The sequence below is a fragment of the Somniosus microcephalus genome, chromosome 11 (assembly GCF_052327205.1).
Source record: "Somniosus microcephalus isolate GS21.2 chromosome 11, FLI_Smic_1.0, whole genome shotgun sequence".
NCBI lineage: Eukaryota > Metazoa > Chordata > Chondrichthyes > Squaliformes > Somniosidae > Somniosus > Somniosus microcephalus.
The window spans coordinates 67,828,439-67,844,619 of NC_140997.1; the positions used below are offsets into that span (position 1 = coordinate 67,828,439).

The 16,181-nt window shown below is 48.9% G+C and overlaps 1 protein-coding gene across 1 annotated transcript in view; it reads left to right on the forward strand.

The window, feature by feature from the left end:
- tmc5 (transmembrane channel like 5) overlaps positions 1-16,181 on the forward strand; it is a 365,838-nt gene that overhangs the window by 255,103 nt on the left and 94,554 nt on the right. Inside the window, exon 12 of the mRNA XM_086000829.1 lies at positions 9,933-10,102. Within this exon, the coding sequence (XP_085856955.1) occupies positions 9,933-10,102 (170 nt within the window). The remainder of the gene's footprint in view (positions 1-9,932; positions 10,103-16,181) is intronic.

Sequence of the window (16,181 nt, forward strand, 5' to 3'; positions counted from 1 at the left end):
AAATAATGAGCAAAAGCAAAACAAGCTTTATTAAAATAACAAACGGATCTGCCAACGTAAGTGTTCCCCTTTGTGTAACTGGTCTTGTGATGGGGCCATTCCAGTTTGAATGCCCCGTTGATCGTTTCCAAACAGTGTTGATGTCAGCTAACGAAGGTCTGAATGCAGCTATTACCCTTTGATTGTCTGTGCAAACGGCCTTGATGGGTTTCAATCAGAGGCCCAAATGCCACTGTTTGCTTCTCATACATAAATGCAGAAGGCCTGTCTGCCTTCTAATTTCTGGAACATTCCTTCTTTGTCAGTCCAAACCTGAACTTTGCAGGCCTTGGCCATGAGGTTGACCGTAGCCATCTTGTTGGGCCCTGGAGCCCTGGATTTTAAACTCAATCCAGCCAGGGTTTCTCCAATAAGCCAGAAGTAAATCTTCAGGGGAGACATGAAATTTGCGAATCCTTTCAGTGACCTCCCTCATTGTATGGGCTGTGGGTGACCCCCCTCATTGTATGGGCTGTGGGCGACCCCCCTCATTGTATGGGGTGTGGGGGACCCCCCTCATTGTATGGGCTGTGGGTGACCCCCCCCCACATCGTATGGGCTGTGGGTAACCCCCCCTCATTGTATGGGGTGTGGGGGACCCCCCTCATTGTATGGGCTGTGGGTGACCCCCCCCACATCGTATGGGCTGTGGGTAACCCCCCCTCATTGTATGGGCTGTGGGTGACCCCCCCTCATTGTATGGGCTGTGGGTGACTTCCCTCATCGTATGGGGTGTGGGGGACCCCCCTCATTGTATGGGCTGTGGGTGACCCCCCCACATCATATGGGTTGTGGGTGACCCCACTCATCATATGGGCTGTGGGTGACCCCCCTCATCGTATGGGCTGTGGGTGACCCCCCTCATTGTATGGGCTGTGGGCAAACGCCCTCATTGTATGGGCTGTGGGTGACACCCCCTCTTTGTATGGGCTGTGGGTGACCCCCCTCATTGTATGGGCTGTGGGTGACCCCCCTAATTGTATGGGCTGTGGGTGACCTTCCTCATCGTATGGGCTGTGGGTGACCCCACTCAACATATGGACTGTGGGTGACCTCCCTCATCGTATGGGCTGTGGGTGACCCCACTCATCATATGGGCTGTGGGTGACCCCCCTCATCATATGGGCTGTGGGTGACCCCCCTCATCGTAAGGGCTGTGGGTGACCCCCCTCATCGTAAGGGCTGTGGGTGACCCCCCTCATCGTATGGGCTGTGGGTGACCTCCCTCATCGTATGGGCTGTGGGTGACCTCCCTCATCGTATGGGCTATGGGTGACCTCCCTCACCGTATAGGCTGTGGGTGACCTCCCTCATCGTATGGGCTGTGGGTAACCCCCCCTCATTGTATGGGCTGTGGGTAACCCCCCTCGTTGTATGGGCTGTGGGTGACCCCCCTCATCGTATGGGCTGTGGGTGACCCCCCTCATCGTATGGGCTGTGGGTGACCCCCCTCATCGTATGGGCTGTGGGTGACCCCCCTCATCTTATGGGCTGTGGGTGACCCCACTCATCATATGGGCTGTGGGTGACCCCACCTCATCTTATGGGCTGTGGGTGACCCCACTCATCATATGGGCTGTGGGTGACCCCCCTCATCGTATGGGCTGTGGGTGACCCCCCTCATTGTATGGGCTGTGGGTAACCCCCCCTCATCTTATGGGCTGTGGGTGACCCCACTCATCGTATGGGCTGTGGGTGACCCACCTCATCGTATGGGCTGTGGGTGACCCCCCTCATTGTATGGGCTGTGGGCGACCCCCCTCATTGTATGGGCTGTGGGTGACCCCCCCTCATTGTATGGGCTGTGGGTAACCTCCCTCTCATTGTATGGGCTGTGGGTAACCTCCTTCTCATTGTATGGGCTGTGGGTAACCTCCCTCTCATTGTATGGGCTGTGGGTAACCTCCCTCTCATTGTATGGGCTGTGGGTAACCTCCCTCATTGTATGGGCTGTGGGTAACCTCCCTCATTGTATGGGCTGTGGGTAACCTCCCTCTCATTGTATGGGCTGTGGGTAACCTCCCTCATTGTATGGGCTGTGGGTAACCCCCCCTCATCGTATGGGCTGTGGGTAACCCCCCCTCATCGTATGGGCTGTGGGTAACCCCCCCTCATCGTATGGGCTGTGGGTAACCCCCCCTCATTGTATGGGCTGTGGGTAACCCCCCCTCATCGTATGGGCTGTGGGTAACCCCCCCTCATCGTATGGGCTGTGGGTAACTCCCCCTCATCGTATGGGTTGTGGGTAACTCCCTCTCATTGTATGGGCTGTGGGTAACCCCCCCTCATTGTATGGGCTGTGGGTAACCCCCCCTCATTGTATGGGCTGTGGGTAACCCCCCCTCATCGTATGGGCTGTGGGTAACCCCCCCTCATTGTATGGGCTGTGGGTAACCCCCCCTCATCGTATGGGCTGTGGGTAACCCCCCCTCATCGTATGGGCTGTGGGTAACTCCCCCTCATCGTATGGGTTGTGGGTAACTCCCTCTCATTGTATGGGCTGTGGGTAACCCCCCCTCATTGTATGGGCTGTGGGTAACCCCCCCTCATCGTATGGGCTGTGGGTAACCCCCCCTCATCGTATGGGCTGTGGGTAACTCCCCCTCATCGTATGGGTTGTGGGTAACTCCCTCTCATTGTATGGGCTGTGGGTAACCCCCCCTCATTGTATGGGCTGTGGGTAACCCCCCCTCATTGTATGGGCTGTGGGTAACTCCCCCTCATCGTATGGGCTGTGGGTAACTCCCTCTCATTGTATGGGCTGTGGGTAAACTCCCTCTCATTGTATGGGCTGTGGGTAACCCCCCCTCATCGTATGGGCTGTGGGTAACCCCCCCTCATTGTATGGGCTGTGGGTAACTCCCCTTCATCGTATGGGCTGTGGGTAACTCCCTCTCATTGTATGGGCTGTGGGTAAACTCCCTCTCATTGTATGGGCTGTGGGTAACTCCCCCTCATCGTATGGGCTGTGGGTAACCCCCCCCCTCATTGTATGGGCTGTGGGTGACCTCACTCTCATTGTATGGGCTGTGGGTAACCCCCCTTCATCGTATGGGCTGTGGGTAACCCCCCCTCATTCTATGGGCTGTGGGTGACCCCCCTCATCGTATGAGCTGTGGGAGCCCGTAAAACCCTCCGGCCTTGTAGGACTAGCCGTCCTATCAACTGGTAGAAAGATGGTTAGGACAATGGAAGGACTATTCATGTTGTGGCCAGTCAGACTGTTGATGAGCCTGTGAATCCTTCCAGTACTTCACACTTCCTCATGGGAAGAGTGTGAAGATATGAAAACAACAAACATGAACATGGATTAGTAATTGCTAAAGGGAAGGAAGCAAAGAGCAGTCTGAAAGAGAGCTATCAAGTGAGATGCCCTATGGTCTGTGCTGGAATCTTTTCTGCTCTTGATTTACATAAAGGAATGGATTTTCAGTAACACCAAGTGAGATTGGCAACTCAGAGGAGGCAGCCAAAATCTTAAAAAGAGAGCTGATTAGTAGCAAACAAAGCTTAATAAGAACAAAATTGCTATGTATTAGAAGCAAGAGACACATGTACTCCATGGGCGAGAGAGAATTTGCCAGTGGAGAAGTTAACAGAGACCAGGGTTGTTAGTCAATTTACTGCTCACTGTGTCTAAACAGTGTGAGAGGACAATAAACAATGTGAACAGGATGCTGAATTATATTACTGAATAAGTTCAGTTCAGGCTCCAAGAAGTCCTGTTGAAGCTGTGCAGTGTTCTTGTCAGGTTGTAGCTGATGTAATGTTTGCATTCTGATCAAAATGGCATATGTGCATTCTGATCGAAAGAACCATCTAGTTCAAAGAGGTGGTGCTGATTGCCAATGTTAGAAGAGGGACAAGTCACGAAGAATGGTTTGATAAGGTTGGGCTCTTCATTCTTGAAAAGAGATGTCTCAGAGGAGACTTTATATAATAGCAAAATACTGCGGATGCTGGAAATCTGAAATAACAACAGAAAATGCTGGAAACACTCAGCAGGCCAGGCAGCATCCGTGGAGAGAGAAACTGTCTTGTTTTGCACACTTTGTACAAAAATAATAAATTGCAGGACAACGGAGTATTACAGTTTAACTCTTTATTTAAGCAATAGGTCTGTGATGTTACTCAAAAAGCACAGTGGGGACAAGATGGTGTTAGGACCCCAGCCTGGGTCTTCTAAACAATAGAAGTCCTTACAGATGCCTGCAGGCCAATGACAACTCAGCATGTGATCACATGTGAATATAATAGATATTCCTTACAGATGCCTGCAGGCCAATGATAATTCAATATGCAAATGTTACATCCCCTTTCTTTTAAAAGAAAAATGTTTTGCATTACTTTTAAACCTTCCTTCTACATAATGTTCTCGGTACCATAAACATATAAGTAAACTCAGCATTTAACTAGCGCTGAAAACATCTCAATGTTTCAATAACGATGTACAGTTTTTTTTAGGGCAGCGATCCGCCTACACCCTTTGACAGTTCACAAGTCAAGGATAACTCTAGGCTTGACCTCTCGTCCTGACCTTGTGTAGTATGGAACCGAGCATGCTCCTGAATCGGTCAACAATTCAGGTTCAGGTTTAGGTTCAGGTAAGTATGATGTGTTTTGTGTATTGCTCTGTTCATCACACTCTGTTGAACTGATCCTCTCATCGGAATGACAGTGTTGTTCCTTGGTGTTCAGGAGGTGCCTGCGATTGCGGTGGTACACCTGTCCATCTAGGGTGCGGACGTGATACGATCGCTCAGTGTCAGCTGGCTGGATGATGACTGCTGGCTTCCGGTAGTCATACTCCTGGATTCTGACAGATTCTCCATTGTGCAGCGGCGGCAGTAGTCTAGCTGACCTGTCATAGTATCTCTTTTGGTGTTGCTGTCTCTGTACACATTTTGCATGCACTTGCTTGCAGCTGACGACATCTGGCTGCAGCTGCTGGTTGGTGCTTGGAAGGATTGAGTGAAGTCTGCGGCTCATCAACAGCTGTGCTGGTGACTTGAAGTTGTCAACCGGAGTGTTGCGGTACTCAAGGAGACTGATGTAGGGGTCTCTTTGTCCGCTTTGGCTTTGTCCATGAGTGTTTTTGCAATCTGGACAGTTTTTTCAGCAAGGCCATTACTTTGAGGGTAATGTGGGCTTGATGTGACACGTGTGAAATCCCATGCCTTGGCAAACGACTCGAACTCTTTTGATTTGTATTGGGGGCCATTGTCTGAGACTAAAGTCTCTACAATGTCATGCCTGGCAAAGGTTGCCTTTAGCTTGTGGATCACAGCTGCAGATGTGGTGCTGTGAAGCTTGTCCAGTTCAAAAAATCTGTTGTAGTAATCAACAGTCACTATGTAGTCCTCGTTGCTCCATGTGAACAGATCCATTGCCACGACCTGCCAGGGCCTGTCTGGGATACGATGAGGTACCATGGGCTCTTTCACATTTGATGGGTGGCGTTCTAGACAAATGGAACATTTTCTGACAATGTCCTCAATGTGTTTGCACATTCCAGGCCAAAACATAATGTCACGTGTTCTTTGTTTGCATTTTTCTATGCCCATATGTCCAGCATGAATTTTTGTCAACATCTCTTCTCTGAGACTGGTAGGAATGATGATTTTCTCCCCTTTGAAGATGATTCTGTTGATTTGTGACAGTTCGTCTCTGTGGTTCCAGAATTCAGATATGCTCTGAGGGCATTTCATCCTTTCCTCAGGCCATCCTTCATGTATGACTTTGCTCAGCAGTGTGAGTTGTGCATCTTTCTCTGTTCCTGCTCGGATCTCCTTCAGTTTTGAGTCACTCACAGGTAAGCTGTTGTACACCATGTGCACCTGCACATCCATGCCTTCACTGAGGCTGCTGTCTTGGTAGCTAAGAGACTTTCTGGAGATCGTGTCTGCGACAGGAATGTCTTTGCCTGGACGGTGAATGATTGTGAAGTCGTACTTCTGTAGCTGAAGGATCATTCTCTGTAGCCTTGGTGGGGCTGCGGCTAGTGGTTTCCTCATAATTGACTCGAGGAGCTTGTGGTCGGATTCCACAATGACTTGTCGGCCATAGACATACTGGTGGAAATGCTTACATCCAAACAGAATTGCATATAGCTCTTTCTCGATTTGAGCATAGTTGATTTCACTGAGAGAGATCTGGAAGCGTAACCGATGGGCTTTCCTTCTTGCAGTAATACTGCGCCTAGTCCGTACTTTGACGCGTCCACTTGTAGTCTGAGCTCTTTGTTGGGGTCAAAGTAGGCAAGAACTGGTCCTGGTTCTCTGGTGATTAGGTCTTTCATTTTCTGAAATGCTGTGTCATGTTGTTTGTCCCACAGGAACTCATTGGATTGTTTGAGCAACTGACGCATGGGTGCGTTGATTTCTGAGAGGCTCGGGGCACACTTGGCTAAGTAGTTAACCATGCCTAGTACTGTCTCTAGCTCTGCGCGGTTCTTCGACGGCTCCATCTTCTTGATGGCGGAGATTTTCTCTGGATCTGGCTTAATGCCATCAGTTGAGAGGCGATGCCCGAAATAACTGATCTTGGTGGATCCGATTATGCTTTTCTTGGGGTTGAGCCGGATACCTTTCTCCTGTGATCTTTGTAGCATCGCACGGAGGTTTCTGTCATGTTCCTCTCTATTCCTGCCATGGTGTGGAGATGCCGGAGTTGGACTGGGGTGGACAAATGTAAGAAGTCACACAACACCAGGTTATAGTCCAACAGCTTTATTTGAAATCACAAGCTTTCGGAGCGCTGCTCCTTCTTCAGGTGAAGTGGAGAAATGCATAAAGACACAGCTTATATAGTCAGAGAATCATGTCAGATGTTTACAGGTAACCTTTCCAACTGCCGAGGTGTGATAAATGGCAGTTGGAAAGGTTACCTGTAAACATCTGACATGATTCTCTGACTATATAAGCTGTGTCTTTATGCATTTCTCCACTTCACCTGAAGAAGGAGCAGCGCTCTGAAAGCTTGTGATTTCAAATAAAGCTGTTGGACTATAACCTGGTGTTGTGTGACTTCTTACATTTATTCCTGCCATAGATGAGGATGTCATCTACGATTGCGACTACTCCGTCGAGGCCTTCATAGGTTTCGTCGATCTTCCGCTGGAATTCATCCTCAGCTGAGATAAGACCAAATGGTAAACGCAGAAATCGGTAGCGTCCAAATGGTGTGTTGAACGTTGTTAGCTTAGTTGACTCTTCCGTGAGCTTGATAGTCCAGTATCCTGATCGTGCGTCCATTACACTGAAGTAACGTGCTCCCACTAGCTTGGGTGTGATGTCATCTAGCATTGGTAGAGGGTAGTGAGGGCGTTTGATAGCATTGTTCATATCTCTGGGGTCGAGGCAGACTCTGAGCTTGCCTGTACGTGGTTTCTCAACCACTACTAACGCGTTGACCCACTCTGTCTGTTCTGTTTCCCGGATGATGATTTCTGTATTCTCCATGCTCTGCAGCTCCTCCTTCAGGTGACTATGTAGAGCAAGGGGTATCCTTCTCGGTGGGCAAACCACAGGGGTTGCTGCTGGGTCAAGGTGAATAGTGCATTCACCTGGGAATAGTCCGATTCCTTTGAAAACGTCAGCAAACTCCTCCATGACTGTCTGCTTCTCAACTGGTGCTGTCAATGATAGCACTACTTGATGAGGTCCATGTCTAAACATGCCTTTAGACCTAGCACTGGAGGTGCTCGAGTGTCAACAATGTAAAAGTCCAACATCATTTCGCTTTCTTTGTACTTGCATTTCATCACGCATGTGCCTTTTACAATGAGCTGCTCACCCCCATAGTTGGTCAGTCTGCATGAGGTGGGCTGTAGCTCACACTCATCCTTCAAGCTGTGATACTCAGAGGAGTTACATTAACCTGAGCTCCAGTGTCTAGTTTAAGCCTAAGCTCTGTGCCCTGTTTTCCTATCTCAATATCAGCAAAGGCTTGCTCAGTCTCTGAAATCTGTTTTTTTCTGTGACACAGAATCAATAAACAGTTCCTCTGCATTTGGCTCTCTATCTGGCATTTGGCTGTCACTCACTGTGTGTACTGCTTTTCAGATAACAGTCCTGCAAACTTTAGCAAAGTGGTTCCGTTTACCACATTTAGCACATTGCCTTCCTTTGGCAGGGCATTGCACCTTTTCTCCATGTCAGTTGTTTCCACAATATCCACAGGTTTTGAAGCGTTTTATGTCTGTGTCGCCCATTTTTAGAACTCTCTCTGTTCTGAAACACGCTCTCTGGGCGGTGTTCTTTGGTGTGTGTCTATTAACTGCGTGCACTGTCTGTTCATGTGAGCTGCTTGTGGCGCCAGTTATGGTTTTCAACTGTGCTTGGGCTATCTCGTGCGATCTAGCTATGTCCATAGTTTTGTCCAGCGTTAGCCCGGACCCAACATTCAAAAGTTTCTCTCTCACTTCAGCTGAATGTATTCCAAACACGATGCGGTCTCTGACCATCTCATATTTATCTGCATATTCACAGTCATTTACTAGCAGTTTTAACTCAGTCACGAACTGTTCAAACGACTCACTAGCTCCTTGTACTTTCTCCTGAAACTTGTACCTAGCGAATATCGTATTTGTCTTGGGCATCACATATGATTCAAAACGGTCAAAATAACTTTTCAGTGCCTTTGCTTCATCCGCGGTGAGAGACCATGTGTTAAAAATGTCTCTCCCTTTTTCTCCGATCCACAGGAGTAGGTAGCTGCATCTTTCTTCCTCCCCTTTGCTTTTCAGTGGACCCGAGAACATTAATTCCACGTGTTGCTTGAACTTGCACCATTCTCTATGTAAGTTCAAAGATTCCCAATTCATTCGAGGTAAGGGAGCTCCAACGATGTCCATTTTCAATCCCTGTTCTGACACCATGTCTTGTTTTGCACACTTTGTACAAAAATAATAAATTGCAGGACAACGGAGTATTACAGTTTAACTCTTTATTTAAGCAATAGGTCTGTGATGTTACTCATACAGCACAGTGGGGACAAGATGGAGTTAGGACCCCAGCCTGGGTCTTCTAAACAATGGGAGTCCTTACAGATGCCTGCAGGCCAATGACAACTCAGCATGTGATCACATGTGAATATAATAGATATTCCTTACAGATGCCTGCAGGCCAATGATAATTCAATATGCAAATGTTACAGAAACAGAGTTAACATTTCAGGTCTGCGACCCTTCTGAAGGGTCCCAGACCTGAAATGTTAACTTTCCATGGATGCTGCCTGGCCTGCTGAGTGTTTCCAGCATTTTCTGTTGAGACTTTATATATAAGTTGCATAACGTACTTAACAGGATAAAACGAATAATTCCAGATACACTAAGGCAACCGGACAAGAGAGCACAAATCAGGGCTGTGAATAGTAGATTTAAGACAGAAGGCAGGAGGTATTTCTTTACACAGAGACTGATCAGGATGAATACATCAACCAGGACATTGGACTCATTTAAGAAACAGCTAGATGTTGCAATGGAAGAGTAGAGTTGATTCTAGAATGCAACGGTAGAGTTGATTCTAGAATGATAATTCAATAGACCAAAATGGCCTTCTTCACTCAAATCTAACTAGTAATCAAACATGAAAGATATTTCTGATTATGATATTGTCTTAGATATAAAATTGTGTTATTTTTGAGGCTCCGGTACTGAAATACAACAATATTGTCAGATAGAAAACAACAAATAATAAGTTATAGTTTAAGATATAAAGTATGCACTAAATATTAGTCTAATTATTGGAAGACTGAAGAATTGTCTCTGGCATATGAGAGAAACCAAGATCTGTTGGGATCATGGATTTAGGAAGCAACAATACATAATATTTAAAGAGTATTCTAAATTAATTACAATACAAAGCAAAATCCTATGATTTATATTTTTATAGATTATTCAAAAAGATCCAACTGAAGAAGACATGCAAAAGCAAGCAGCAACATTGTTATTGCCTTTTGTGGTGGCCATTATCAATCTGGTTATACCTTTATTCTTCTCTTTCCTTGGCGTTGTGGAAAGATTCAAATATCCACGGCATGAGATATATGTACTCATTATAAGGTATTCATTTCAAGATTTGCTTTCAAATAAACCTTCTAATAACTTAAAAAAGCCTTAAAGAGTGAATCACACCATGAGTGACTGTTTTAAAGAAGAATTATGAAGAGCTATGTTTAGCATGAATATTAATTTGACTTTGTCAATTTTTGTGAATGTTTTAGAACAGTTTTATTTAAACACTAAAATGAGTGACATCACTGGGAAGAGTGCCTGTGCAAAGGAGGTGAATTATTGTACTGTTACAAACAACAAGCAGTCTATTGCACCTCAAATTAATGAATGGTTTAAACTTGGGGTTTCAGGGCCTGCCATGCCATCACTATTTTGCAACATTGCTGTAAAAGCGCCAAGATTCCCACTTGCTCACCAGTTGACAGTTACTCTCTTTTGTTTTATTCTCAGCTTGTTCCTCTCTTACTTCTGGTCTGCCTCTCATTCTCTGCATCTCTTTCCTACCACATCCTTGTCACCACTATTCTCCATTCCAGTTTCAATGCCTAAAGTTCCCTGATAGAACAGTGGGAGGAAACAGTACTGATTTGTGACAGACTGCTGCACCAATCATATCAACTTATCACCATTATACAATATAAAAATCTTCAAATAGACAACAAAAATAATACAAGACAACAGGATGTATAATATTAGGATAGTAAATTACAGGAAATAAACATTTGTTTCTCTCAGCATGTACAATTACTGTGACGTTTCATTTTGGGTGGGACAAAAGAAAGAAAGACTTGCATTTATATAGCACCTTTCACGACCACCAGACGTCTCAAAGCACTTTACAGTCAATGAAGTACTATTTGAAGTGGAGTTACTGTTGTAATGTGGGAAACACGGCAGCCAATTTGCACACAGCAAGGTCCCACAAACAGCAATGTGATAATGACCAGATAGTCTGTTTTTGTTATGTTGGTTGAGGGATAAATATTGGCCAGGACACTGGGGATAACTCCCCTACTCTTCCTCAAAATAGTGCTATGGGATCTTTTACATCCACCTGAGAGAGCAGACAGGGCCTCGGTTTAACGTCTCATCCAAAAGACAGCACCTCCAACAGTGCAGCACTCCCTCAGCACTGGCACTGGAGTGTCAGCCTAGCTTTATGTGCTCAAGTCCCTGGAGCAGGACTTGAACCCACAACCTTCTGACTCAAAGGCGAGTGTGCTACCCACTAAGCCACAGCTGACACTTCGAAGGAAGCTACTACCATATTGGGCCATAATTTGCGGCCGCTACAGGTGCATATGCGCCTGTAAGGACCGTGCAAGTTCTGGGTTTAGGCATGCGAAGAAGAATTCTCTTGACAGATCCAATGCATCTCCAGGAAAAGGGCCTCCGCGAGCAGAGAGTTGTGCTATTTGCCCAACTTCTGCCCAGCGAATGCCCATGAAATTCTTACGCCTGGTAAAAGTAAAAAGAAAAAGAAAAGAAAATGTTATCACTCATTTATACATTAAAAACCCTGTCTAATAAGGTAAGTTTATTTTTAGCCCCGTTAAAACATATTAACATTTTTTTCAAATGGGTGCCGCTTATTCTGAAATTATGCCCCCTAGTTCTAGATTCCCCCACGGGGGAAACATCCTCTCTGCATCTACCCTGTCAAGCCCCTTCAGAATCTTATATGTTTCAATTAGATCCCCTCTCATTCTTCTAAACTCCAATGAGTATAGGCTCAACCTGCTCAAACTTTCTTCATAAGACAACCTCTTCATCTCCGGATTCAACCTTGTGAACCTTCTCTGAGCTGCCTCCAATGCAAGAATATCCTTCCTTAAATAAGGAGACCAAACCTGTACGCAGCACTCCAGGTGTGGTCTCACCAATGCCCTGTACAGTTGCAACAGGACTTCCCTACTTTTATACTCCATTCCCTTTGCAATAAAGGCCAGCACTCCATTTGCCTTCCTAATTACTTGCTGTGCCTGCATGCAAACTTTTTGTGATTCATGTTCAAGGACCTCCAGATCCCTCTGTACCTCAGCATTTTGTAACCTCTCCCATTTAAATAATAATTTGCTTTTTTATTTTTCCTACCAAAGTGGATAGCCTCGCATGTTCCCACATTATACTCCATCTGCCAGATTTTTGCCCACTCACTTAGCCTATCTATATCCCTTTGGAGATTCTTTGCATCCTCCACACAATTTGCTTTCCCACCTATCTTTGTACCATCAGCAAATTTGGCTACACTTGGTCCCTTCATTCAAGTCATTAATATAGATTGTAAATAGTTGAGACCCTAGCACTGATCCCTGCGGCACCCCACTAGTTACAGTTTGCCAACCTGAAAATGACCCATTTATCCCGACTCTCTGTTTTCTGTTAGTTAGCCAATCCTCTATCCATGCTAATATCTTACCCCCAACTCTGTGAGCTCTTATCTTATGCAGTAACCTTTTATGTGGCACCTTATCGAATGCCTTCTGGAAATCCAAATACCCTACATCTGCTGGTTCCCCTTTATCCACCCTGCTCGTTACATCCTCAAAGAACTCCAGCAAATTTGTCAAACATGATTTCCCTTTCATAAAACCATGCTGACTCTGTAGTGTATGTATCCGTCTACCTTTAAGAAAACCATTGTATGTAACCGTTCACCTTTAAGAGAACTATTTTAGGTGTGGCACTACTTTGTTGGCTTCTGTATACTGTAATACCGACGGTGACCACACCGGTATATAAGTGCTGTGTCAGGATTTATTTGGCAGATTCGCCCTGACCTTCGAATAGTAAAGTCCTGTTTTAAGTTACTCTGGTAGTCTGTGTATTAATTAACTAAACAACTCACAGACTTCACAGTGGCGACGAGTCCGATCGTACCCTGCGGCAACAATACTTCCGAAGCAGTTAACGAGCGTCGAGAAGAGGCAACCGCCCTCGTCGTTCTGCTGGGAGAAAACTCGAGGCTGCAGAACTAGAAAGAAAGAAGAAGTTAGAGACAAAGGGTTAGATTTTCAGTCGCTTGCGCCAGCAGTTAGCGCCTTAAGAGAAGTGTTTTTCGGGCGCTAGGCATGTAGCGCCCGGGCGCAGCGCAGTTTGCGCCCCGCCCCAAATTAAGCTGCCCGTTAGCGCCGGCGCAAAGTTTAGCGCCCGCGCGGATGCGCGCGCAGAAAATGACGTCACATCCTCGTGCAACACCCTTTGTGCGCCCCGATTCCAAACTTCAGTCGGACCGCCCCATTGTGCGGCTGGCGGCCGGAGCGTTTGGAAAAAGGAACGCAACACAACCAGCGCGGGCCCCGGGGGGCGCAAATTAAAGGGGACGTACTCTCCAGTATAAAGGCCAGCCTTTTTTCAGAAAACACTCTTGTGCAACGCATTTCTGGAGACACAACAAGGAGGATAGCTAACTGGTTTCAAGCAGCAAGAGCCAGGTATTTTTGGACTCAGGCCAGAGCGCTGCAAGTGGCCTTTTGGAAATTAGAGTGTTTGCCAGGATTTGATGGGGGTTGCATGGGGTGCCAACGCGGAGCTGCAGCTCCATGTCCGTAGGGCTCGCAGACGCATTGTGAGAGGGGCAGCCCTGGCTAGAGGCAGAGGGGGCTACAGGCGTCGGCCACGTAGGCCTTACCCAGTCAGGCTATACTGCCAGCAGCGCTCCTACCTAAACATGAGTGCCGCGCGATGTGTTAAAAGGCTCCGATTCCGAAAGGAGGTGATTGCAGAGATCTGCCACCTGCTTCGCCGAGATCTGCGGCCAAAGCTCAGGTGCAGGACGTCTCTGTCGGTGGAAGTGAAGGTGACGGTGGCATTGAACTTCTATGCCACCGGCTCCTTCCAATACGCTGCTGGGGACATAGCAAACATCTCCCAGTACGGCGCGCATCGCTGCATCCGCCAGGTGACCGAAGCACTGTTCAGAAGGAGAAGCCAATTCATCTCCTTCCCCATGGCCCTGGAGAGCCAGCATCAGCGCGCATTGGGATTTTCCAGACTCGGGGAATTCCCCTTGGTGCAGGGCGCCATTGACTGTACGCATGTGGCTTTGCGGGCCCCTCTGGAGCATGGCGAGCAGTATCGCAACAGGAAGGGCTACCATTCTCTGAATGTGCAGCTGGTCTGTGACCACAAGCAGCGCATCATGGCAGTCAATGCCAGCTTCCCAGGCAGCAGCCACGATGCCTTTATCCTGCGGCAGAGTACTGTGCATGACATGTTCCAGGCACAGCCTCCCCCAAGAGGATGGCTACTCGGGGACAAAGGCTATCCTTTGTGCACCTGGCTCATGACCCCGCTCCGCGCGCCCAGGACCGCTGCTGAAGAGGCCTACAACGAGAGCCATCAAACCACCCGCAACATCATCGAGCTAACTATTGGGGTCCTCAAGCAGCGGTTCCGCTGCCTTGATCGCTCCGGAGGAGCTCTCCAGTATTCGCCGGACCGGGTCTCCCAATTTGTGGTGGTTTGCAGCATGCTACACAACCTGGCTATCCGCAGGACTCAGGCACTGCCACCTGACGTTGGACCAGCACCTCAGGAGGAGGAGCAGGAGGAGCATGAGGAGGAGGAGGAGGAGGAGCAGGAGTACGTTCCCAGGAGGGAGCGACCAGGGCCAAGGGCCGCACGACGCCACCTTATTACACGGTACTTCTAAGCCCCCTGTCAGGGAATGGCCAGGGGCCATGAGGGAAGATGAATGCAGCCGCTCCGCAACCCCTCAGCCGGCGAAGCCAACAAACACTAAGAAGAACAACCATGGAGACTGCATGAATAAAGATAATTTTTTATTACACAAAAATGAAAAGCCCTTCCCACATGAATCCCCAAAAACAATAAACGGGCCCCACAAAAAGCCCAACAAACGACTCACTCCCACAAACTGGGGAGGAGTCACTCCACCTTTCTTCAAACCGGGCCTCAACGTCGGCCTAACGCAAAAAATAAGCCCTCCAACAACACAACCATGGGCAAAATAAAGATGGCCACCGCCATATAAAAGGAAAGCTGCGCACACCCTCTACTGAGTGGCCCGCGAGGGCGAGACCTTGCCCAGCCTTTTGCCTCCCCTGCCCGGCCTGCTGCTCCTTCGCAAGCTCTGCCCAGTGGCTGCTGCGAGGCTGGGGGAAGGTGCCTGAGGCTCAGATGCCCTTCCGCCAGATGCCGCTGGGGGGCGGCCTACACGGCGTTTGGGCCTCGAGGGGCCGTCTGCTGAGTGGCGCACCTGAGCCTGGCCACCATCAGCTGCAGCCGCTTGCCCTTGACGCCCCAGTGGGGGAATGGCGGCGACGGATGGCGCAATGTGGGCCAGCTGGCGTGTGGGATGCGCTGGCTGGTGCTGTGGCGCGGTGGCACTCGGCCGGGCCCGCACTGCAGGATCCGCAACAATCAGCCGAGGGGCGGCTTGCTGGGATGGTCCAGCGCGGCGGCTGCCCTGGCGATGCCTGCCTGAGACAGCGCGTGTGGCAGCAGTGAGTGCCCCTGTGGTCCTGGTGTGCGCGCGCATCACAGCCGTCAGGGTCTTGACGGCATCAGTCAGCATGCGGCCACTCGCGGCAGTTGCTGCCCCGAACTCGCGCACACTGGTCGCCAGCGACTCGATGGCCTCAGGCATGCGCCCCACCACGCTCATGAGCTCCGTGTGGCGCAGGTCCGAATCCTCGGCCATCTTATCCAGCTTCCGCACCTCCTCCGAGGTGAAGGTGTCCGGACTGGAGTCGCGACTCTCCCGCTGGGGAGGAGGGGGCCGAACTAGGGGACCCTAGCCGCGTTGGTGGCGGCGAGTGTGCCGGACAGCAGCACTCCCCTCTGATCCTTCCCCCCTTTGGGGGGAAGGCCGCGGGCCACGCGCATGGCTCCTGGGTGGCTGGACGCCACTGGTCCCAGAAGCTGCATTGCCCTGCGACAGTTCCTCCAGGCACTCATCCAGTGAGGAGGTGTCAAGCATTTCCTCCTCTCCTGCGGGACGTGACTGTTCCCCCGAAGGTCCGGCTTGCTCCTCCTCCTCCTCCTGGTCGGAGGTGCTGTCACTGGCAGCTTCAGGGTCCTGGTCGTCACCAGCTGAAAGCAGGAATGCACAAGAGTAGCTTCAGAGTGAGGAGACGGCGTCAGCGAGGGAGTTAGGACTGGT